Source organism: Urocitellus parryii, chromosome 15, assembly GCF_045843805.1.
Source record: "Urocitellus parryii isolate mUroPar1 chromosome 15, mUroPar1.hap1, whole genome shotgun sequence".
Taxonomy (NCBI): Eukaryota; Metazoa; Chordata; class Mammalia; order Rodentia; family Sciuridae; genus Urocitellus; species Urocitellus parryii.
In genome coordinates this window covers 16,268,994-16,294,859 of record NC_135545.1, presented here as the reverse complement: position 1 = coordinate 16,294,859, position 25,866 = coordinate 16,268,994, and the positions used below count along the sequence as shown (strand labels likewise).

The window sequence follows — 25,866 nt, the reverse complement described above, 5'->3', positions numbered from 1 at the left end:
TCCAGACATTGAATTTTTTTCTTTAGTACTGGGGATCAAACCCCAGGGATCTCTACTACTAAGCTTTATCTTCAGTACTTTTTTTTTGGCAGCGGGGGTGGGGGGAGGGTACCAGGGATTGAACTCAGGGGCACTGGACCACTGAGCCACATCCCCAGCCCTTTTTTGTATTTTATTTAGAGACAGGGTCTCACTGAGTTGCTTAGCACCTTGCTAAGTTGCTGAAGGTGGCTTTGAACTCACAATCCTACTGCCTCAGCCTCCCAAGCTGCTGGGTCACAAGCGTGCATGCCACCACACCCAGCTCTTTTGATACTTTTTGTTAGAGTCTTACTAAGTTGTTCAGGCTGACTTTGAACTTGTGATTCTCCTTCCTCAGCTTCAGCTACCCAAGTTCCACCACATCAGGCTAGACTTTGATGAGGGAAAGTGTCTATTTTTGTTCACTGCTCTGTTTCCCCTGCAAGGCCCAAAGTGCCTAGGTTTATATCCCAATCTTGCTACTCCCCAGATGCAGAATCTTGGACCTCAGTATCATTGGCTATAAATAAGAGTGGTCATAATACCTTCTTCCCTGGTTTGTTCTGAGGATTCAAGTCTTACATCCATGATGACAAATACCTAGAATCCCAGCTACCTGGGAGGCTGAGGCAGGAAGATTTCAAGTTTGATGCCAGCCAGGGCAACAGCGAAACTCCAACATAGAGAAAGTACTTAGAAACTTATTCAAATGTCATCTTCCCACTATGGCATTCTCCTTCCCCTCCCCCTGCAATCTCAGTCTCCTTCCCTGTGTTTTTCTCTGTTGCTTCTATCATCACCTCACATCTATTCTGCATATATGTTCTGTTCCTTTTCTATGTCCTCCATCTACATCACCATCAATGTGTGAACTCCAAGAAGATAGGGATTTTTGTCTGTCAAAAGAGTGTTAAGGGCTGGAGTTGTGGCTCAGTGGCAGAGCGCTTGCTTAGCATGTGTGAGGCGCTGGGTTCGATTCTCAGCACTGCATATAAATCAGTAAAATAAAGGTCCATCGTCTAAAAAAAATTTTTTTTAAAAAAAGAGTGTTAAAAAGAATAAGTGGTGGGCTGGGGTTGTGGCTCAGTGGTAGAGCGCTCACCTAGCACACAAGAGGCATTGGGTTTGATCCTCGACACCACATAAAAATAAATAAATAAGGGTGTTGTGCCCATCTACAACTAAAATATATTTAAAAAGAGCAAGTGGTAGTTGCTGTGGGTAGCATGACTGCAAAAACTCTGAGTGTTTGTTGAATATAGCAGGAATTGCATCAGTAGCCAAGACAGCTGCGCCATGGGGGCTTGCTGGGGCAGGTGCTTCTGACTTGGGCCTTTTCTTTGCAGGTGTCACTTGAGAAGGTGCTTGGCATCACAGCCCAGAATAGCAGTGGTCTAACCTGTGACCCTGGCACAGGCCATGTGGCCTACCTTGCAGGGTAAGTACATGATGGGCTTGACATCTCATCATTGCAAGAGAATTTGAAATCTGAAGTCATTGGTGATTTCTCTAGAGCTACGATTTCCTATTTGTAGAATGTGGATAATGCTGCTTTTCTCTAAGGGCTGTGGAGAGGATTCCATGAACCCATCTGGGTCTAGAACAGTACTCAGCATATAGTAGACATTATAAAGTCTGCAAGTGGGAGATGGCAGAGATTCTGGGAAATACATGTGGTTAAAACCAAAAATGTGGTTTTAACCCCAATATGTATTCTGCTTCTGTCTCTATAAGACTGAACTAATGATACCTCCACTTGGGTAGTTGAGGACTGAGGATCAGACAGCTGTGTATCCCATAAATACTGATCTAATGTGGCACTGATCTAGGCACCAAAGGGACCACCCCAGCAAGGTAGGGCAGGGAAGATCCAAGGTAATTCCTGATGAACAGTTTCTGTTGTTGAATTTGAGGGGAGCAGTTCAGGATAGAGGACAAGGGTGGGCTTTTAAATCTAATGGGGAAGATTTCACATCACTATTCTGTTCCTGATCTGCTGAGTGGGCAAAGGACTTCCTGTCCTTGGGCTTCAGTTTCCTCATCTATGAAATGGGTCTAAGGAGTCCTGACCTTACCTGGTAGTTTGGAGGATTTAAAAAGATTATAGACATAAAAAAAAAAAATCTTTATTAGCTTAGGACCTGACAGAATAGTTTCCATATAGGCAGTGTTGGTTTCTATTTAAGAATTTATTAATAATGTTAAGTACCCCAGAATTCTCAGCATTAAAATCTAGAGAAGGGGTTGGGGCTGTAGCTCAGTGGTAGAGCACTTACCTAGCATGTATGAGGCACTGGATTTGATCCTCAGCACCACATTAAAAAAGTAAATAAACAAAATAAAGGTATTGTGTCTATCCAAAAAAAAAAAATCTAGAGAAGACCAGAAAAAAATCTTCTGTTCAGAGGAGCCCTATTGATGTATGGTTTTTTTTTTTTTTTCTGTTGGGATAGAATCATACTGGATACCAGTGCCCCGCTCATACACACTATTTTAATAAGCATGTTTTCCTATTTCTCCACAGCTGTGTGGTGGTGATTTTGAACCCCAAGGAAAACAAGCAGCAGCACATCTTTAATACTGCCAGGTAGGCTGGGGCCTGGGCATGGGATGGAGGGAATCAGGGTCTTGGGACCTGTCCTCCACAGAGCCTGAAGTGCTCATGGGTAGGTGACTCACTCATGCACTCAACCATTAGTTCAGCCTCATTCACCAAGAGTCCACTCTGTGCTAGGTACTGTTCCACGTGCTGGTGATAACAGCAATGAACAAAAGTGATGAGAATCTCCGCTTTCTAGAGCTAACAGCCCAATACAGGAGAATCTGAAAATCAGTTGGCAAATTACTAGCTCATCATGATTGGTGACATGGAGGAAATGATGAGGGATGTGCTAGGACAGAGAATGTGAGAAATCCACTTCTGAGGACTCAGGGAAGTCCTCCCAGGGTCTGAGACTTGAAGGAAGTGAGAGGGTGACTCATGACAACAAAGGGAAAACACCTAGGCAGGAGAGATGGCCAGGGCAAGGACTCTGCAATGGTGAAGGGTATGGCAATGTGAGAAGCAGCCATAGTTTGTTCACTGTGTGATCTTAGGTGAGAAACTTCTTTCTGGGCTTTGGCCTACTCTGCAAGTAAAATAGCTGCCTCCATTTGTGAGAGCATCCTTAAGAAAATAATCATAAATCAGGTGCCCATAGACTTGCCCAACAGTGTTCTAAAGATTGGAATTAGTCAACAACACCTAAAGTTGTTTATATAAAAATAAATATCCCTCTCATTTTAGAAAAAAATGAGAAATTCTGGCCTGAGGCCCATAGTTCACTTGTAGCAGTGGATGGGCTGGATCTTGACGGCATTTGTCAGACCTCTCTTAATAAGTTTCTCTCATCTATGTTCCCTGTAGGCGGTGAAGTAGGTGACCCTGACCTGAAGTGGAGGCCATGAATGTGCCTACTCTCAGCCTTCAGTGGGTCTATCTTAGGACGTGGTGTGGCCAGTGAAGGACTTTTTTTCCCTCTGACTGCATTTCACAGTCACCTGATCCCTGGGCCTCACCCCCAGAGAAATCTGAATTTACTGGTCGGATGAGACCTGAGCATTGGCAATATTTAAACTTTATATTGAAATAGGTTCAGACTTACAAGAATAGTACAAAGAGGGCCTCTCATTCTTTATCAATACACATTCTTTCTAAAGTATTTGAGAGTAAGTTGCAAACATGATGCCTCTGTCTCTATATACCTCAGTGTTTATTTTCTACAAAACAATTATGATATAATCCTTCAAAAACACAATAAATCCCTAGGCAGGAGGATGGCAAGGTACATCACTACCATCTACTTCTCATATGACTCCAAGTTTCACCACTTATTCCAAGGCTGTCCTTTATAGCCAAAAGATTCTATACACATTGAGTTGTGCTTTCAGTCTCCTTCAGCCTGAAGTATCTCTTCCATCTTTTCTTAATTCTCAACACCTTGACATTTTTAAGGATTGCAGATCAGATATTTTGTAGAATATCAACACTTGGACGTGTTTGATGTTTCCTCATATGTAGATTCAGGTCCTGCATCTTTGGCAGGAACACCACAGGAGAGCTGTGTACCAGGTGGTGTTCATGTGGCGCTCTAGGTTAAGGTGGTGTCTGCCAGACTTCCCTACTGCAAAGCCTCTTTTTTTCCTCTTTGTGATTATAAATTATCTTGGAGGAGTCTTCTATGAGAGTGGGCATATATTTTTCCATTTTCTCACCACGTTTCCACTTAACTGGTCTTAGCATAACCTGACCATTTTTTAAAAGCTCCCTTGGGAATTCTGATGTGCAGCCTAGAGGTTAGAACATTGCCTGTCTGGTTGAATGACCTTGGGCAGGGGACTTCCCTTTGTTGAAGTATCATTTGCAAAAATTGGCTAATGAGAGTCCATATTCCCTGGTATATGCTGGAGGAATCTGCAGTGATGCCCATACAGAGTTTGCCAGAGGGCCAGGCACGGGGTCAGAGCATGCAAGTGGTTAGAGGTGGCTACAGACAACAGAAACCCCCCTATCATGCATGGCTTAAAACACAAAGATGTTCTTTCTACATATAAGAATTCTGAGGGTGGGATGTTGTTTCTGTGAGCATCAGAGACCCCAGTCCTTTGGTTTTTCTATTTTACCACACTTATTTTGAGGCTTCTGTTCCTGAAGTCACCTCATGGCCTGTGCTGGAGTTCTGGCTGTCATGTCCTTATTTCAGGAGGGAAGCAGGTGGTGATTAGGGCAAAAGGTTCACTTGAGAAACCTTTCTGGAAGTCATAAATAGCATGTCAATTTCCTTCTCATTGGCCAGACTGTCATGTAGCCATCCTTGAGTAGCTTCAAGAGAAGTGAGGAAGCTGGACAAGGTGGCATATGCTTGTAATTGCAATGGGTGGGGAGGCTGAGCTAAGAGGACCCACGAGTTCAAAGCCAGCCTCAGCAAACGTGAGGTGCTAGCAACTCAGTGAGACCCTGTCTCTAAATAAAAAATACAAAATAGAGTTGGGGATGTAGATCAGTAGTTGAGTGTCCCTGAGTTCAATCCTTGGTACAAAAAAAAAAAAAGGTGAGGAAATGTACTCTAGTCAGGAACATCAACATCCCAATTAAAACTGGGGCTATATTAGTAAGAAGGAGGATCGAGGGGACAATGGATTAAACAGCTCACCCTATCCTCTGCTATAAGAATTGATGGAAAGTTACCTGAGGGTGGACTCAAAAATAGATGTTCTCTGAGGTTGTCAAAGACTAACCCAGAAAATTAGATGTGGTGCACACCTGTAACCGCAGCTATTTGGGAGACTGAGGCAGGATTGATTGAGTCCATGAGTTCAAGTCTAGGCATTTACTTAGTTATCTGTATACTCATTTACTAACTGAGGGAGACTGTTAAGGAACAAAGGTAAAACAAGATTAAAAGAGAGAAGAAGAAGAAAATGATACAATGTGGGAACAGTAAATCTTGCTACCACAAAATGTGCCAACTTGTCTGGTCATTCAGTTCTTGGGAAGACTATCTATGAGAATCAGAGAAAAACATGTCGGCCATTTATGGGTTTTCCAGAACACCTTGAGCATTTAGCAGTGGAGCACATGCTGCAGGCTGTCTTGGGGTGATGGCTGCCAGTATCCTCCCATCAGCATCACTTTTTTAGTTAGGCCAGGTCTGTACCATTTCCTGCATCTGAGTTTCTCAAAGTTACTGGGTGGTAGGTTCTTGGGAAGCTCACCCCTGCATAAAAAGAAGAAAGCAGGGTCCCTGTACAGTGTCTATCCTATTTGGGTTGGGTGTTCAAGGAGGAAGAGGTCTTGTTTTTAACACCCATTTCTCTGACTGCTGTGTTGGGCACACAGTGGCACTGGTGTGTGGGAGCTTCTCACACTCAGCTCTCCTGGCCTCTTCCTAGACTGGGGAGCCAGGAATGGGCAGATTGCTGAAAGCACAGCCATCTCAGTGGAACCAGTTATCAATTCCTTTCCTTGTCCCCAGGAAGTCTCTGAGTGCCTTGGCCTTCTCCCCTGATGGGAAGTTCATAGTGACGGGGGAGGTGAGTCATGATCACAACTGAGCAGGTGGGGAGGGTCTAGGGGGTCATTCCTTGTGCTCCTAGCAGGCCTGGGAGTCCCTGGAATGACACCTGCCTGGGCCAGAAAAGCTCAGTGACAGATGGGGGAGGGAGGGAGCTTTTTCAGTACACCCTGTGGCAAAGCCAACCTCAGCCCTGACAGTCCTTCTAGCCTTGCCTGGTACACAGCCCAGCAGCAGTAATGGCCTCACCTTCCCCAGAACGGGCACAGGCCAGCCGTGCGCATCTGGGATGTGGAGGAGAAAAGCCAGGTGGCAGAGATGTTGGGCCACAAGTATGGTGTGGCCTGTGTGGCCTTCTCGCCCAATATGAAGCACATCGTGTCAATGGGCTATCAGCATGACATGGTCCTCAACGTCTGGGACTGGAAGGTAAGAGTTGACAATGGGCATATGGGCGGGCAGCCAGTTGCCAGATCATCCTGAGTCTTAGGCATTGGAGGAACTGAATGAGATAACTTGATAAATGCTCATTCAGCCAGCAAATATCAACTAGCCCCTACTATCTCCTGTCTTTTTTGTTCTGCAGCACTTATTGTGTCGTTCTGAGATCACTTTATGGCCCCAAATGGAGTTCCTGTTGCCTTGTCCTTATTTCAGGAGGGGAACAGGGTACCCTTTTTGTAGGGCTCATGACAGCATCTCATCTAGTGGAATTATTAGAATTATTTTTATATTGATCAGCTGTCACCTTAATCTGCAAGGGTTACCTCATTTCTAAAATATCTATAATAGTACCTGCTTTGTTAGGTTGTGAGACTTCGTTGAGTTGCCACATACTGGAAGTCTGGCCTTTAGAATAGCTGGAAAAGGGCTTGGTGTCAGCAAAAGTGGATACCAAGATCTGGCTATGCCCATAACCTACTGTGTGACTTTGAACACATGACATTCCCCTCTACTACCCCACAAGCCTGGTAGGGTGGAGGAGACCTGCCTCCCTCATAGGAGGCACTTTGAGTGGATTGTATAAGTTATCCTGTAGAGGGCTCAGGGAAGGCTCAGAATGGAGCCCCGTTTGTGACAACCAGAGGTGTGTTGTCCTTACCCCCAGCTGTGTCTTCTCTAATATTATGTGTAAGCTGCAGAGCTTGGACCCTCGAGGAAAGCTCTGGAACTTGCTCTCTTCTGGGGACCTTTCCAAGTCTCAGTCTCTTCCCTTAGTTACTAGAAATTACAAGAGTCACACATAGATTTCCTTAGAGAGCACCTTATTTCAGGGTCCAAGGAAAACAGAGCAGGGAGACCCAGGGCTGAGGGCCAAGGCACAAAGAATCCCATGGGGTGGGTGCTGTCACGAGCTTCTCCCTGCACTGTTTTGTTGTTGTTGTTTTTTTCCCAGAAAGACATTGTAGTGGCCTCCAACAAGGTATCATGCAGGGTCATTGCCCTCTCCTTCTCTGAGGACAGCAGTTATTTTGTCACTGTGGGGAACCGACATGTGAGGTTCTGGTTCTTGGAAGTCTCTACTGAAGCAAAGGTGAGTTTTGGGTCTTTGCCACCTTAGCCAGGCCCTAGCAGAGTCACCATCAGCAGCATGAGGCTCTGATTTCTATCTGAGATTTGGCGGGCAGTGGTCTCAGGTCGTCAATCCTCTCAGGGTTCCAGGTGCTGACTGGCAGGCCCTGCAGAGACCTCACGACTCTGAGGCCAAATCTCATTCTTGGACCAATACTTTTCTACCCTTCTACCCAGAAGTGTGGTTCTGTTTTTCTTTTCTTCTCCACTTTAAGGAGTTTCTTAGAGTCCCCCTGTTTAACTGTATAGATACGGGACGCATTATGGCCCTGTCAGGGGCTAGAACATATATACAGCACCTCACTGTGCTCTGCTCTGCCTCCAGGTGACAGGCACAGTGCCCTTGGTGGGACGTTCAGGCATCTTGGGTGAGCTTCACAACAACATCTTCTGTGGTGTGGCCTGCGGTCGGGGCCAGATGGCAGGCAATACCTTCTGTGTGTCCTACTCGGGCCTGCTCTGCCAGTTCAACGAGAAGAGGGTGCTGGAGAAATGGATCAACCTGAAGGTACCCCCACGCCCTCTCGGCCAGCAGTGAGGAAACTGTTCTTTTCCATGCAGTGTGTCTCCAGGGGTGCTTAGCATCATCCCTGCTGGTGACTGACCACCTAAGTTCAGGATGTGTGGCTTCCCCTCTCTAAGCCCCAGTTTCCTTATGTGTTAAATAGGAATTCTGCTGCCTCCTTCACAATTGATAGGGAAGAGAATATGTGTAAAGGACTTGCCTGAAAGGGGGTCAAGGTCACAGTTGTTTTCTCATCACTGTTAGATCTGTTTCACGTTTCTCTTCTTTACTGAACACTCTTGGCTCAAGTTTTTTTAAAAATCAAATTTATTAAATCTAAAATGATATTGACTTAATTATTTTTTTTATTTTTTTTAGTTGTATATGGACACAATACCTTTATTTATTTGTATGTGGTGCTGAGGATCAAACCCAGTGCCCACACTTGCAAGGCAAGCACTTCACCACTGTGCTATAGCCCCAGCCCAACTTATTTATTTTTCAATCAAAAAAGACTATGCAAAATACATAAAATCTTGGGCTGGGGATGTGGCTCAAGCGGTAGCGCGCTCGCCTGGCGTTCGTGCGGCCCGGGTTCGATCCTCAGCACCACATACCAACAAAGATGTTGTGTCCGCCGAGAACTAAAAAATAAATATTAAAAAAAAATTCTCTCTCTCTTTCTCTCCTCTCTCACTCTCTCTTTAAAAAAAAAAAATACATAAAATCTTAAACTAAACAACAATTACTCAATAAACTGCAGATTTTCTTTTCTTAAGTATCTGAAGGTTTGAGTTCAAGCTATCTTCCCACCCCAACCTTGGTTGCTTATTTGGCTGTTTGAAGGAACAACTCAGTTTCCACTCCTCCTAGCCTGCTCTTGTGACTCGCCTCTAGTTTAGGATTAATGGAATGTAAAGAATTACAGGCTTTATCTGTCCTAGGTAACACAACAGCATTTTGGATTTTGTTTTTGTTTTCCCCATTTCAATCCTTGCTAAAACATAAGCAGATTTCAAGCCAAAAATCATCTGGGTTTTTTTGTTTGTTTAGTTAGTTGGTTTTTGTTTTTGTTTCATTACTGGAAATTGAACTTAACCACTGAGCTACATCCCCAGACCTTTTTATCTTTTATTTTGAAACAGGGTCTGGCTAAGTTGTTTGGGGCCTTGCAAGTTGCTGAGGTTGGCCTCAAATTTGTAATCCTCTTGCTTCAGCCTCCCAAGATGCTGGGATTACAGACATTGCCACTAGTCCCAACTAGGTCAAAATCTTCTGGCCAATAGAGTTTAGTGCTTGAGCACCAAAAGACTCGTGAAGTTCCTCTTGTTATGGAAAAGCTTCTTTAACCTGTATCTAGAAGTCTGGCTGGCGCTTGCTGCCCCTTCTTATCTACATGTCCTGGTAGGATAGACAGTCCTTCCTATAGACTAAGTTTTTTCTGGACTCCTTTAATCTTTATGAAAATGTTTTTAAGTAGCACTAAAAAATGACAAAATCATGGAATTCGCAGGGAAATGGATGGCACTAGAACAGATTATGCTTAGTGAAGTTAGCCAATCCCTAAAAAACAAATACCAAATGTCTTCTTTGATATAATGAGAGCAACTAAAAATAGAGCAGGGAGGAAGAGCAGGAAGAAAATATTAACATTAAACAGAGACATGAGGTGGGAGGGAAAGGGAGAGAAAAGGGGAATTGCATGGAAATGGAAAGAGACCCTCATTGTTATAAAAAACTACATATAAGAGGTTGTGAGGGGAATTGGAATTGGAAAAAAAAAACAAGGAGAGAAACGAATTACAGTAGATGGGATAGAAAGAGAAGATGGGGGGGAGGGGGGATAGTAGAGGATAGGAAAGGTAGCAGAATACAACAGTTACTAGTATGGCAATATGTAAAAATGTGTATGTGTAACCGATGTGATTCTCCAATCTGTATTTGGGGTAAAAATGGGAGTTCATAACTCACTGAAACTAATGTTTGAAATATGATATGTCAAGAGCTTTGTAATGTTTTGAACAACCAATTAAAAAAAAATGTGTGATATATTCCCAAAAAAAAAATGTTTTTAAGTAATTGGGAATAAGATTTAAGCCTAAGCTGTGGGTTCTTATGATGTTGTTTTATTTAAAAAAAAAAAGACTTAAGCCTAAATTTTAACCTGGTTACTGCAGGTGGCCTATCTGAAGTTGTAGTCTGCTGAAGAGATACTTTCCACAGCTAAGTTCCTCTATAGACAGCAATGACAGCTCTGTCCCAACTTGTGCCTCTGTCCACCTGCTGGCACATTTCCTTCAACAGTGACTATAAACTGTATCCTGATTTCAAAAATCTTAAAATGTGTCCAAATAGGTTCTTAGATCCAAGGAATTATGAGTCTTCTCCTGAGGCCCATGACTGCTTTCTCAGTCCCTGTGTTCCTGGGTCAGAATACATAATGCACTAGATCTAATTAGGTCCACCCGCTCTGTCCTCAAAGGTCTCCATGTCTTCTTGCCTCTGTGTCAGTGAGGATCTCATCTTCTGCGGCTGCACAGATGGGATAGTCCGCATTTTCCAAGCCCACAGCCTTCACTACCTCACCAACCTGCCCAAGCCACACTGCCTTGGGGTGGATGTGGCACAGGGCCTGGAGCCCAGGTACTGTTCAGCAGGGGGAGACGGAGGACCCACTCAGATCGTGTTGTGGGCATCCATGGCACTTCTGGATCTGTCTGCCCAGGTGTCCATCCTGCAAATACTAGTTATTACTCTTAGTCCTGGGCATTACTGCCATGAGTAAAACAGAAAAGTTCTGCCTCTGGAGACAAGCTCCAAGGAGAGAAAGGAAGCTGAGTTGGGGAAGGAGTAAACAAAATAACTTTAGGTAGTAGTTAAGTGCTACGAAAAAGAAAAGCCCAGGGCAGGCATGAATATAAGGGAATATGTTCCTCCATGTTGCTAACATTTATTAAGCAGTCATTTAATAAATAACATTTATTAATTGCCATCCTTAGGCTGGAAGCAGGAAAATAAGACAGCAAAATCCCTGCTACCATGAAGCCTATAGTGTGGTGAGGGAGCTCTATGATAAAGAAGTACTCAGATAAGATCATGTCACATAATCACAATGCTCTGGTGAAAGAGCAGGACATGGGAAGGAGAGTGCCCTGGAGGGGGAGAGCTGTGTCCATTGGGTGTCTGGTGAGGAGGAGCCAGCTGTGTGGAGAGCAGGGTCCCAAATGTAAAGGACTACAGGGGACAACACACTGGCATGGTTTGTTGCAGGAATAGGGAGGGGCTGTGCGACTGGAGCCTAGTATGCTGGGACAGGGTGGTAAGAGATGAGGTTGAGCACTGGGAGAGGCCAGTGGGAGGACTCTATTTGAGGTCAGGGGGCAGCCACTAGAGTTACATGAGCAGGCCTTACATGTTAGATCCCTTGGCTGCAAGTCTGATCTATGGAGTAGGGGTGGGCGATGCCCAACCAAGGAGTGCTGGGGGCCTGGGGCTACCTCTTTGTGCATTTCTAGCCCTAACTCTTGGGTTCCTTTTCTAAGAAAGAGCCTGGAAGTGCTAACTGGGTGTTGTCTTGAAGGAAAGAAAGGGTGGGTAGCTACCCACAGGCCATGGCATGTTGAAGTAGCCTCTACCACCTTCTGTCGTGTGCTCTGGGCCTTAGGCAGGTCAGTGCACCTCCCTGTGCCTGTTTCTTCTCTGTAAAACACAGTACCTGTTTTAGTGGTTGTGAGAATTCAGGGCACATAAACTTTCCAGCCTAGCATGTAGTAAGTGCTCAGTAAACTGTAGCCTTTGTAAGGAAGCCCCAAACCAAGGGACAGCTCCCCAGCCCCCTCACAGAGGTATTTGAATCATGTGTTGGTGAGGCCTAGGAGAGAAGAAAGGCGTCCTGAAGTGCATGTTCATTTTCCTTCCATGCTCCAAAGAAAAGAAAATGGGAGTTGGGGTAGACTAGAATGAACAAAGGACAAAAACTGTCAATAGGAATCAAAAACTCAAAATTTTCTCAGAGGCCCATTGCAGTTTGTAACCTCTATGAGAAGCCAAAGTGAAGTAAAGGAAGAGGGAGGAGGGAGACGTAAAGTTAGAATAGGAGAGATACAAGGCCAAAATACTTGAGGGATGGCATTGCCAGGTAGGGGGCGGCTCCTGTGTTCCAGAGATGACTGTCACTACTCAACTGTGACATAATGGTAATTGATGATCCATGTGGCCTTGTTAGCTTCCTCTTCTGCAGGAAGGCGGAAGCAGTCTACCCAGATACAGTGGCACTGACCTTCGACCCCATCCACCAGTGGCTGTCCTGTGTGTATAGAGACCACAGCATCTACGTCTGGGACATCAAGGACATCAATAAAGTGGGCAAGATGTGGTCAGAACTCTTCCATAGCTCCTATGTCTGGAATGTGGAGGTGAGCCCACTCTTCTTCTCTCTACCCCTACTCAACTCTCATTTGGGAACTCAAGGAGTAGAAACTTCCATAGAGTTTAGAGAACCCATTCAACCATTTCTTCAAAGATAGTCATTGACCCTCATGCCAAACCCTCTTTTTTTCTTCCCCAATACTGGGATTTAACCTAGAGGTGCTTTACCACTGAGCCACATCCCGAACCCTTTTTATTTTTATTTTTTTATTTTGAAACAGGGTCTCTCTAAATTGCTGGTCTCAAACTTGCAATTCTCTTGCCTCAGCCCCCAGAGTCACTGAGATTATAGGCATAATATATATTATGCTCCACCCCACCTGACAGAAATTTATTTTCAGTAGCCAAATTCTGGATTATAAGAAAAAACTTTGTTGCCAGGTGTGGTAGTAGTGCACATCTGTAATTCCAGTGGCTTAGGAGGCTGAGGCAGAAGGATTGCAGGTTCAAAGCCAGCCTCAGCAATTAGTGAGGCCCTAAGCAACTTAGCAAGACCCTGTCTCTAAATAAAAGATAAAAAGGGCTGGGGAGGGGCTGGAGTTGTGGCTTAGTGGTAGAGCACTCTACCTAGCATGTGCGGGGCCCTGGGTTCGATCCTCAGCACCACAAAAAAAATAAATAAATAAAATAAAGGTATTTAAAAAAAAAAAGGCTGGGGATATGGCTCAGTAGTTAAGTGCCACTGGGACGCCACTCAGTTCAATCCCTGGTACCAAAAAAATAAAACTTTGTGCTTTTGAATAGGCATTATTTAGCCCTTTGACTCTACCTGCCTTTGTGAGTATGGTGTATGTGTGTGCTTTTTGTTTGTTTGTTTGTTTTTGTTTTAGTTTAACTTGATTTCTCTTTTCCTTTTTTTTTTAGTGTATTACAGTTATACATAATAGTGGGATTGGTTCATTTTGATCCTCCCATAAATGTCATAAATACAGATAACAATTTTCTCCACTTCAGTCCCAAGTACTACCCTCCTCCTTCCCTGTGACCCCATTCCCCTACTCTTTTGGTAGGTACTCTTATTCCTTCTATTTATTTACTTTTTAAGTGATGCATTATAGTTATATATAGAATTTGGAATGCATTGTGGTATATGCACCTGGTATAATTTGGTCCATTTTATTCCCCAGTTCTTCTCCTTTGCCTCCTCCCCACTCCTCCTTGGTTCCTCTTTCTACTCTACTGGTCTTCCTTCTGTTTTCAAAACATCCACCTTTTTTATTCCTTTTTTTTTTTTTCTCTTTAGTGTCTGCATGAGAGAGAATTCTCTTTTTCTTATGTAGGAATTGTGGGAGACCGGAAATCTATGCTGCTACTATCATCATATTCTCAGAACCTAATTCTTCCATATTTTGAAATTACATGTTGTCTCTGTCTCTCTGAGCTTCCTTCTAAATCATTTTTAGCTCCATCTTGCAATTCACTTACTTTTCTTTCATCTGTGTCTTATATTTGGTATTTTAAGACCTTTTACTTTTTGAGTGAGGGGGCCCAGCTCAGTGATAGGCCCTGCATTTGAGCCGCAGCTCCAAAAAAGAAAAATATATGTTTTATTTTTAATTTCTAGGAATAGTTTTGTTCCTTTTTAGCCATACTTCAATGATTTTATAATTTCTGGTTGGCTTTTCACATTTTTTTTTGAGAGAGATCTCACTAAGTTGCCTGGTCTGGCCTTGAACTTATGACCCTCCTGCATTAGCCTCCTGAGTAGCTGAGATTATAGGTGTGCAGCACTGTCTGTGCCTAGCTTGACTACTCATACTTTTAATCATGTCAATGTTTGTTCTTTCTTTCTTTGGTACTGGGGATCAAACACAGGGCTTTGTGCATGCTAGGCAAGTGCTGTACCACTGAGCTATACCCCTAGCCCTTATTTATTTCTTTAAGTATATTGAACCTAGTGGTTTTATATTTTATCTGAAAATTCCCAGTATTGGACATATTTGCTAGACTCTGATATTTTTGCTGCTTCTTGCTCATGAGACCTTGTTTCTTTTTGTGCTTAATGATTTTTGACTGAGCTGCCCATTTCCTTGGAAATTTCTTTATAAGAATTAGAGGGTTTGGGGCTGGGGACGTGGCTCAAGCGGTAGCGCGCTCGCCTAGCGTGCGTGCGGCCCGGGTTCGATCCTCAGCACCACATACAATGGAAGATGTTGTGTCCGCCGAGAACTAAGAAAAGATAAATAAATGTTAAAATTCTCTCTCTCTCTCTCTCTGTCCCCCTCTCTCTCACTCTCTCTTTAAAAAAAAAAAAAAAAAGAATTAGAGGGTTTGGAGGAAGTAGTTGTTTTGTTTTGTTAGTTAGTTTGTTTGTTTTTGTAGTTGCTGTTGTTGTTGATACTGGAGATTGAACCCAGGGATGCCTTATACTGAGCTACATCCCCAGACCTTGATATTTTTTTTATTTTGAGACAGGATCTCGCTAAGTTGCTGAGGCTGGCCTCAAACTTGCGATCCTCCTACCTCAGCCTTCCAAATCACTGGGATTACAGGTGTGTCACTGGGATTATAGGTGTGCACCACTGTGCCCGGCTCATAGGGATGTTTTAAGACATGGACTGAAGGTGGTACGTGGATGATACATGGGAGCATGTTATGTCCTTTTTTCTTGCTTGTTTTTACCATAGAAGGTATTGCACTCTGCCTGTTTGTCTTCAGCCTTTTTTTTCTTTTCACCAAAATGTAACAGTATATCATCATACTATCATCAAGATGGTCATCATGAATTTTTGCCTTGTTCTCTGGGAACTCTAGGTGTATCCTGAATTTGAAGATCAGAGAGCTTGTTTGCCATCAGGATCTTTTCTAACTTGTTCCTCAGACAACACCATCCGCTTCTGGAACATGGATGGCAATCCTGACTCTCACTGGCAGAAAAACATCTTCAGCAATGTGAGTAGCTCCATCATGATCTGTCTTTTAGGAGGAACGAAGACCCACTTTAAGCCAGGTACAGGAGCTAGAAGGAGTCTTATAGAAGGAACTTAAATGTTAGGTTTTACTAGGGGCAAGAACCAGGAACAAAAGCAAGTCAATCTCTGTTTTGTCCCTTCCTCCTTTTTCTCTCTCTCTCTCCTGTGGTGGTATGGTCTGTCCTCTCTGATTTTCTCTGTCCCACCCCAGCTCCTGCTTGCCAGGTTTTTTTGAACATGGCCAATCCAGGCAGCTTGGCACACTTAACAGAAATGAAATTACTCCCTGAATCTTGAGTCAAATTACTCCCTGAATCTTGAGACAAAGGGCCAAACCAGGCAAGGGCTTTCCCTCTCTAATTGACCTCCACACTGGGAGGGTTCAAGTGGGGGCTCTGGTGGATCCTGGAGAGAGCTTTGACAGAAACTGGAGAAAAATCATTTTCTGAAGATATTTAATTAGTATTGCTAGGCCAATGAGGGAGCTTTTCTGGGGAGCTGGACCTTAAATCATGCATTCATTTATTCTGCGATACTTATTAAGGTATATGCCAGGGACTTGACTACATGCTGAAGACACAGTAATGACTAAGACAGACCCTTCTTTTGCCTTGTGGCACCCACAATTCTAGTTAGGAGAGGCAGACAGTGAATCAATGATAACTGTACAAATCATGTATAATCACAAGTATGATAAGCACCATGAAAGAAAACGTAGGGTACTAGTAGGGTATTTAGCAGTATCATGGGATTTTTCTCTTCTGGGCCATCAAGAGCAGCTTCCTCTAGAAGGGACAGCTGAACTGTAATATGGAGGATTAGGAGAAGCAGAAAGAAGAGAGTTCCACACCTCGGGAATAACCCATGCAAAGGCCCCAAGTAGGAAAGAATTTGGAAAACCTGAAAGAGGTCAGTGCAACTGAAACAAAAAGGCCCTTAATGCAGGTTGTATGTTGCAGATGCTCCTTTACTGCTGCCCACCTGTGATGGACACATTACATTTGGCCATAAACAATAGAAAAACTCAAGAAGTAAAAGTTTGATTGTCTGACTCATAAAAGGAGACTGGAAGTAACTCTGCTGTGCTGGTAGCTCTAAGATGCCTATAGAGACTCAAGTCTTCCACTTCTCTGTCATTTGAAGGAGTGGCTCTCATCCTCATGATCCAGTATAATTGCTGGAGCTTCAGCCATCATATCTGAGTTCCAGGCAAGCAAGATAGAAGAAAAGCAGCACTTGTTTTTTATCATTGCCCAAAATGTATTCATTCACATGGCCTCATTTAGTAGCAAGGGAAACTGGAAAACAGTTTTTATTCTGAGTGGTGAAGGACTCGGCTCAAAACCTGTAGTCCTAATGAGGAAGGAATAACTGGGCTCTGGGGAGACCTTCAATTCCAGAGGTGCTTCTATGCTCCTTATAGCACTAACCTCAGCCCTCTCCTTCCTGCAGACCCTGCTGAAGGTAGTATACGTGGAGAATGACATCCAGCACCTGCAGGACACATCACACTTCCCAGACCGGGGCAGCGAGAATGGGACACCCATGGATGTGAAAGCTGGGGTGCGAGTCATGCAGGTCAGTCCTGATGGCCAGCACTTGGCTTCAGGCGACCGAAGTGGAAATCTGAGGCAAGTGGGCCTTGGCAGTCTCTGGTGTGCACCTCCCAGCTCCAGCTTGGGTTCTCAGGGCAGTAGGGAGGAGCCCTGATCTTGGCATCTCCAGCTGCCCATTGGAAATGAGGGACTGTGAGTAGTAATCAGCCACTCCTGAGAACTTAAGCTGGGAGGGGGCTTCCAGAAGGATGGAGATCAAGACAACTACCAGGACCTCAGCAGTGAGCCATGCACTTTGTCTACACAGTGATAGGCAAATTCATGTGACTCTAGGGCAAAGTGACACTTTCACCAGCCATGTGACACCAATGATGAAATGTCAGGGGGCTACTGGTGGCCCTGAGAGAGGAACTAAGAGGGTGGGGCATGTGAGGGCTCAGCCTGTTTACCCACCTGCGGAAGTATTTTAATAGATGCTGGCAGAACATGAGCCCTGTTACAGGGACCAGGTTTAAAATGACAAAGGACAGTTGTGACCATCTGGGTGTTTGAATTACTGGAGGATGAAAGAGACTTGGGAGAACTGGAGAGCTTGTGCCCCATAGAGGTAGCTACCATGAAGCACCTGGAGGGCAGGCTAAAAGTTGTCCTGTCTTCTCACCAATAAGAGTGGAAAGTGAAAATTTTTTTCTGTTAAATTCTGTGATTTTTAAACACTGGTAACTGTTGTGATATCATGCACTGTGTGAGGAAGGAATGTGGCTCTGCTATGAATGGCAGAACAGTAACAAGAGCCAACACAGGATCAGCACTGTTGTCCTGGGCCAGTGCCTGAGCACTGTGTATATCAACTTGCTTAATCCTCTCACTGAACGCTCCCATCCCCTGCCCCACCATGTAAGTGCTCTTTTATCTGTTTTTCAAATGAGTGAACTGAAACCAGAGAGGTCAAGTGGCTAGGCTAAAATCACACAGAATAACAGTGGAAGAGCCAGAATGACCTGTTGACTGATTCCACTTGGAGAAAATGAAAAAAGGCTTGATTTAAAATGAGTCTAGGGCTGTGGCTGTGGCTGTGGCTCAGTGGCAGAGCACTTGCATGAGGTACTAGGTTCGATCCTCAGCACCACATAAAAATAAATAAATAAAATAAAGGCATTCTGTCCATCTGTAACTACAAAAAAAAATTTTAAATGAGTCTAGAGCCAGGCGCGGTGGCGCACGCATGTAATCCCAGCAACTCAGGAGGCTGAGGCATGAGGATCATGAGTTCAAAGCCAGCCTCAGCAAAAAGCGAGGTGTTAATAAGCAACTCAGTGAGACTCTGTCTCCAAATAAAATACAAAATAGGGGGGCTGGGGCTCAGTGAGAACGCTTGCCTAGCATGTGTGAGGCTCTGGATTTTATCCTTAGCACCACATAAAAATAAATAAATAAAAGAAAGGTATTATGTCCATCTACAACTAAAATATATATATATATAAATACAAAATAGGGCTGGGATGTGGCTCAGTGGCCCAGTGCCCCTAAGTTCAATCCCCAGTACCAAAAAAAAAAAAGAATGAGAGTGAGTCTGGGCATTGTGATACAGCCTGTAATCCCAGTAACTCAGGAGGCTGAGGCAAAAGGATCGAAAGTTTGAGACCAGCCTCAGCAAAAGAATGAAAGTCTTGATAATGTCCCCAAGTCCCATCAGAGATCACCTCTAATGCTGTCCTGCACAAATGCCTATCCCCCTGAGGACTGTCTTTGTTCCCTGGGGGTATATTTTGACCCATGAATCACAAGGGACTGGTGCCTGCTGAAGTCTCAATGACTCAATGCTGCTTCCTTTACAATGGCTGGGTTCTTGATGAGATCATGTTGGGCATCGTTATACTAGTTGGCATGAAAGGGGACTCCAACGTTGCCTGCAGAGCACCTGGGGTTGGAGGTAGGGGCTCCAGGCAGGGTACATGGTCAGTCTATGTCTTCCAGGATCCACGAGCTGCACTTCATGGATGAGCTGGTCAAAGTGGAGGCCCACGATGCTGAGGTGCTGTGCCTGGAGTACTCCAAGCCTGAGACAGGTGAGCTCACAGCAGCTAATGGGAGAAAGAGGGGCAGCTCCCTAACAGGAATGGGTAATTGATATCTGGTGGGACTGTGGCTGACAGCTGGGAATCCTATGTTTAGTAAGGGTCCAGGTTGCTGGAGCCTGGGACCAGGGTGGCTGGGTTTCCACAAAGCAAGACACCTGCAGGGCTTAGCTCAACCTGCTTCTGTTGTCCCAACATCCCCAACAGTGCCCAAGCTGGAGAGATGAGTGAGTGAGCGTCTGAATGAACTCATCCTCTACTGGAGAAGATAGAGTGATTATTGGGCATTATTTTGAAAAAGCTTGAATCCCACATAAAAAAAAAAAATTGCAAGAATATTATAATAATTACACACATACCCTTCACCCAGATTCGTGTGTTTTTCTTTTAAATTTATTCTAACCCTCTCATTAATCATATAACTTCCTCTGCTTTCCCTTTCTCCATTTCTTCCTTGTGTATATACATATATGTACTTCTCATATATACATGTGTTTACATATACACATATTTCTGCATAAAGTAAGATGATAATATATATAGGTATCATTCTCTTTTTTTATACCTTTATGTATTTATTTTTATGTGGTGCTGAGGATTGAACCCAGTGCCTCAGACATGCTAAACAAGTGTTTTACCACTGAGCTACAACCGCAGCCTATCATTCACTTTTTTTAAAATATGACAGTGGAATGCATTACAATTCTTATTACACTACTTTTTTAAGAAATTTTTTTGTAGTTGTAAATGGATAGAATGTCTTTATTTATTTTTTTATGTGGTGCTGAGGTTAGAACCCAGTGCCTCACAAATTCTAGGCAGGCACTGTGCTGCTGAGCTATAGCCACGGCCCCTATCATTCACTTTTGGTGGACTATTTGAGAATAAGTTGCAGGCATGATGCTCCCACATCCTCAGATGCTGGGAACATTTCTTAGGAAGGAGGACATCCATATACATAACTGCAGTGCACTTATCAAATCTGGGATTTCACTTTGATACTGTGCTGTCATTGTCTGTGGTCCTTATTCATATTTTGCCAGTTGTTCTAATATTGTCCTTTATAGCACCCCTTGTTTTTCTAATCCAGGTTCACATTTTAATTGTCTCAGATTTTTTATTGCCTTTATTTTGGAACATGTCTTTTTTATCTCAGCTTTCTGCAGAGCACAGGCCTGTCATTTTGTAGAATTTCCCACATATTTAGTTTCTCTGTTTTCCCCACAACTTGATTCAGATGATACATTTTTGGTAGGAATTCTGCATAGGTATAGTTATGTCCTTTAATGTTACTTGATAATCTTTCCCACCATCTTTTCTCATTCTTCCATAATCCACACCCTCTGTCCACCAATTTTTCTTTACATCTCTATTGACTCTTACACTTTTTCTGAGCTCCCCTCCTGAGGTTGTATTAGAATTTTGCCAGTTGTTCCAAAATTGTCCTTTATAGCATCTTTGTTAGGCCTGAGCCACACTATGACATGTAGACCCTATCTGAGGAGGTCCAGTAGGGAAGGCAGAAGGAGTATGGCAGCAGACAGTCAATAGTGCCCTAATGAGCACTTTTTTTTTTGTTTTGTTTTTGGTACTAGGGATTAAACCTAATTATGCTTTACCAATTAGTTACATCTGCAGTCAGAGTCCAGAATGTGTCGGGGAGGGCGGTATTTTCTGATGAGGCTGAAAGGGTGCCAGGTCTTCACATGGATGCCAAGGAACTGGACTTGGTGGGGGTGGCTCTGGGCTCTGTCAGAATGGCTACTGTGGACATTTGTTGGGGGCGGGGGAGCATCCATGGTACTCCCTGAACTGATGGTAAAAGCTTGGGTGCTCTGGAGAAAGACTACCCAGTGTGGAGGGCATGGGCCTTTCTGGCTTTGGGGCAAGTTGGCTCCATCTCTGGGTTAATAAACCCTTCTCCAAAGACTGGACAATCCAGTCACACTGCCCTTCTGGAAGGCCAAGGCATCCAGTAAGCCTTAGAGAACCCAGGTTCATCTTCTACCCACAGGGCTGACCTTGCTGGCCTCTGCCAGTCGAGACCGACTGATCCATGTGCTGAATGTGGAGAAAAACTACAACCTGGAGCAGACCCTGGACGACCATTCTTCCTCCATCACAGCCATTAAGTTTACTGGTGAGCCGCATCCTTCCTGCTTCCTGTGCCTGATTAGATGGGTCCCTATGCAAGTAACAGCAAGAACTCTGTCTAGCTTAAACAGAGAAGGAGAGACAAGCTTTGCATTCAGGGCACAGCTGGATCCAAAGACTGAATTTTGTTTGTTTGTTTATGAAAATTAACACCCACAGATTATATTTACAAAGTGAATTGGTCCAGGTGTGGTGGTATATGGTGATAGTCCCAGTTACTATGGAGGCTAAGTCAGGAGGGTTTTTTTGTTTGTTTGTTTTGTTTTTTGTACTAGGGATTAAACCAAATTATGCTTTACCAATTAGCTACATCTGCAGTCCTTTTTATTTATTTTTTATTTTTTTGGTACTGGGGATTGAACTTAACCACTAAGCTACATCCCCAGCTCTATTTGGTATTTTTTTATTTAGAGACAGGGTCTCACTGAGTTGTTCAGCGCCTCACCGTTGCTGAGGCTGGCTTTGAACTCATGAGCTTCCGGTCTCAGCCTCCTGAGCCACTGGAATTACAGGCTCCTTTTTATTTTTTATTTTGAGACAGGGTCTCACTAAGTTGCTGAGGGTCTTGCTAAGTCGCTGGGGCTGGCCTTGAACTTTTGATCTTCCTGTCTCAGCCTCACAAGTCACTGGGATTATAGGCATGCACCACCACCCCTGACCTCCAGAAGAATCTTTTTTTTTTTTTTTTTTTTTAAAGAGCGAGAGTTAGAGAGAGAGAGAGAATTTTTCAATATTTATTTTCGGTGGACACAACATCTTTGTTTGTATGTGGTGCTGAGGATCGAACCCGGGCCGCACGCATGCCAGGCGAGCACGCTACCACTTGAGCCACATCCCCAGCCCCCAGAAGAATCTTTTGAACCCAGGAGTTTAAGATGTTACCGAACAACACAGACCCTATCTCAAAAAAAAAAAAAAAAAAAAAGAAAGAAAGAAAGAAAGAAAAGAATATTTTCTTTTTCTGACTCTTCAAAAAAAATTATGATTTCACTTTGGTTTTATGTCACAATAGATACGAAATACAAAGCATTATATAGATCCTCAAAGTAGAATAAAAAGGGAACTTTTTCAAATCCTAAAATTTAAAAAGCTCTTTCCAGCCCCTGTATGCTGTGAAACTGGTCTGCAACTTATATCCCTGAGTTACAGACAAGCTGCAAACGCCCTGCCATATATGGACTATTGTGTTCATATGACCTAACCATTGTTACCCCATGTTGTGTGCTCTTTACTTCTGTGTCATGTTGAACATTTCAACGTCTTGTTCAGTCATTTCTCTTCTCACCTTCAGGTCTGTCTTGTCTCTCTGCTATGTCTTTGCTGGTTGCTGTTGTACCCCAGGAAGAGATTTCCCCTGTTCCTCTCAATTTTGGCAGAAATTGTGGGCTGAATTTCCTTGTCCTGATTTGAAGCAACTGCCTTCCCAGAAACAATTATTGGTGTCAGGGCTTGTTCTCTTGGTCTAGGTCTGTCTCCTGTGGCCCCTGTCCCCACCTGCTTCTACCCTCTGATCCCAGAGGAATAGCATTAGGAGAATGCTGGTACCCAAAAGTAAATCAGAGTGCTAATCCACAAGAGGGAAGAATGGGCACTTGTAACTTTGGCAGAAAAATAGATAATATTAAGGATTGCTAGAGGTAACTTCTGTGCTAGGCAGTGATTTTTGCATTCTGTGAACTGGATAGTCATTGACTCCTCCCAGCATTTATCATCTTCTTCCTGAATTTTATAGAGATACCCACATAGCCAGAAAGTACAGAGCCTAGGATTTTGCCTAAGACTGTTCGCCAAAGCCCACACTCAACAGGAAATCAAAGGGACTCTCACAGGACTGGAGAGATTCAGTATGGAGATCCCTGTCCCTAAAGTATTCCCAGGGAACAAGAAGCAGGCCCTGTAGGGTTTAATTGATAAAACCCAAGAACATGTTAAAACTATATTCAAGGGCACTGAGGGTGTAGCTCAGTGATGAAGCACTTGACTAGCATGCGCAAGGCCCTCTGTCCCCAGTACTAGAGAGAAAAAGAACATGAAAATCTGTATCCAAGAGGAATCTATTCATGGAGAGAATATATTAACTGACTCTACCTTCCTGACTATGAAGATTATTCACATATAATCTTGTGAATGAAAAAGTATTGATGTCCTTTGGTCTTCTCCACTTCCTGTCCTACCTCTCTAGCTGAGGGGTAGAGGAGCTGGGCAGATAAGTTAAAAGTGTTTGATAGATTTTGACAAAGGCTTACAAAAGCCTTTGGTCAGATGAAAGTTTTTAGACATCTTTTTTTTTTTTTAATTTTTTATTTGTAGTTGGATACAATATCTTTATTTTATTTATGTGGTGCTGGGGTTCAACCCCAGGGCCTCGCACATGCTAGGCGAGCGCTCTACCACCTAGCCACAATCCCAGCCCCTTTTTTTTAGACATCTTTAGAAAACATTTGAACCATCCTATTCTATAGGATATAGGTAGTTAGAATAAATCAGTAAATATAACAGCTTGATCAGCTGTTAGGTCCACCCTTAATAAATAATGGTCTAGATCCAGGAGAATTACTGACTGGCTAAGGGGGTAGCCAGGAGTCAGTCCTTAAGGCCATTTAATGAAGGTCATGGCCCTTCACTAGAACCCCTGGCTAATCTAAAAGGATGCAGACCCTAAACTAGGCTCCTGAGTGCCCTGCTTTGGCTGGTCTGGTTCCCCCGGGGGCAGTGCTCAAAATCTTGATCAATAGTATAAACTGGGCCCTGGCTACTCAAAACCTGTAAGAAGCTGTCCTGCTGAAGGCTTAGCCTTTTCACTGTCTTCTGTGAAATATGTCTAAAGAAGTGAACAAATGTATGTAGTTTACAGCATAATACTGAGAAATCCCCATTCAAGTTCATCATCCACAGGTCTGAGCTGCTACAGATTGCAACCATTGTTTATAGCCAGAGACTATTCTGATCTCCAAGTAGTTTTTATTTGTTCTCAACCTTACCACGGCTTCTATTCTATAAAGATATGAGAATACTAAAAACAGGAACCTTTATTAGGCTTACCACATGGCAGCCCTGTTACAAAGGCTTCACATAGCTCTATAGGAGAGGAACTGTTATTAGGCCCATTAAAGCCAAGGCACAAAGAGGAAGCCTGGGTTCCAAGCACAGCACAAACAGCCTTGACTCCAGCACCAGAGGATGCCTGTGTTCAGTCCTGGCCCTGCCCTAGTTGTCTATGCACCTTGGGACAAGGACTTTGTGTCTCTGAGCCCCATTCTTTGTACAGTGGAGTGGATGGTGAGTGTTAATTCAGGTCGATCAAACAAATATATGAGGCCTAGCCTAAGGTTAGTGTGGGTGTTCTGTTTGTTTTTTTTTTTTTTCCTCCTCAGGTGCTGGGAATTGAACCCAAGGCCTCACATGTGCTAGGCAGGTGCTTTACCACTGAACTACATCTCGAGCCCTTTTTAGTTTTATTTTGAGATGGGTCTCATTAAGTTTCCCAAGCTAACCTTGAACTTGCAGTCCTCTGCCTGAGCTCCCCAGTAGCTGGGATTATAAGCGTGTGCTGCTGCACACTGCTCCTGTTTATCTTGATGGCACCAGCCTCCTGGCCTGTCTTCCACTTGTCTGTTATGCATTCTCACCTCCATTCCGCTGTTGCAGTCACTCACCAGAATCACACATTGGGAGCTGGGCGTGGTAGTGCACACCTTAATCCCAGCAACTTGGGAGACTCAAGCATGAGGATCACAAGTTCAAGGGCAGCCTTAGCAACTTAGCAAGACCCTATTTCAAAAAATAGGCTGGGGGTGTAGCTTGGTGGTAGAGCACCCCTGGGTTCAATCTTCAGTACCACAAAGAATAGAATCAAACAGGATAGATTCTGTATTGGAGATGGTATCGCTTCTGAGTCCCTGGTCTGTTTCCCTGTATGCCTTTGCTCTGCAGTGACCTACCTTGCCCATAGCTTCATCTGTGCCCCCTCATGTACAAAGCTCATGTCTTACAGAGTTTCATCTAGGCTCAGCACCCACCTCACCTCCAGGGAGCCCACCTTGATCCAAAGTTGCTTGATTGCCCTTGCTATAGAGTTGTCTAGCTAGTCCCTCCTTTACCATGTGGCCCAGCCCTTACTAACTCTCTGTCTTCTCCTCTCCCAGGCAACAGAGACATACAGATGATCAGCTGTGGGGCAGACAAGAGCATCTATTTTCGCAGTGCTAAGAGGGTAGGGTGGGGTGAACTCTTGGGGGTGTGGGGGGAGTTTGTCGGGAGTGTCCACTGAAGGTCTTTCCTGCTCTGCCAGTCCTCGGATGGACTACACTTTGTCCGCACCCACCATGTAGCAGAGAAAACCACCTTGTATGACATGGACATTGACATCACACAGAAGTATGTGGCTGTGGCCTGCCAGGACCGCAATGTGAGGTGAGAAGCTTCCCTGCACCCTTTGTTGTCCTGACCTGGGCTGCTTTCTGAACAGGCCTATAAGGGACCTCACTGGGTTCTGTCTTTTCCTTAGCTGCCTGCTTTCCTCCCTACCTGGCCCCTAAGTAGCTGGGAGGGGAAGGAACCCAGCAGGTGTTTCTTAGAAGCCAGGCT

General features: G+C 44.1%; 1 protein-coding gene across 14 annotated transcripts in view; it reads left to right on the top strand.

The window, feature by feature from the left end:
* Wdr62 (WD repeat domain 62) overlaps positions 1–25,866 on the top strand; it is a 40,581-nt gene that overhangs the window by 3,444 nt on the left and 11,271 nt on the right. For 12 of the 14 annotated variants that reach the window (XM_077792987.1, XM_077792988.1, XM_026380093.2 and 9 more), the window contains exons 2-15: positions 1,368–1,459; positions 2,546–2,608; positions 6,036–6,093; positions 6,333–6,503; positions 7,471–7,608; positions 7,972–8,154; positions 10,634–10,794; positions 12,377–12,566; positions 15,334–15,471; positions 16,944–17,122; positions 19,025–19,116; positions 21,140–21,265; positions 25,425–25,492; positions 25,571–25,692. In XM_077792987.1, the coding sequence (XP_077649113.1) occupies positions 1,368–1,459; positions 2,546–2,608; positions 6,036–6,093; positions 6,333–6,503; positions 7,471–7,608; positions 7,972–8,154; positions 10,634–10,794; positions 12,377–12,566; positions 15,334–15,471; positions 16,944–17,122; positions 19,025–19,116; positions 21,140–21,265; positions 25,425–25,492; positions 25,571–25,692 (1,781 nt within the window). The remainder of the gene's footprint in view (positions 1–1,367; positions 1,460–2,545; positions 2,609–6,035; positions 6,094–6,332; positions 6,504–7,470; positions 7,609–7,971; positions 8,155–10,633; positions 10,795–12,376; positions 12,567–15,333; positions 15,472–16,943; positions 17,123–19,024; positions 19,117–21,139; positions 21,266–25,424; positions 25,493–25,570; positions 25,693–25,866) is intronic. The other 2 variants (XM_077792982.1, XM_077792989.1) reach the window with 2 other exon arrangements.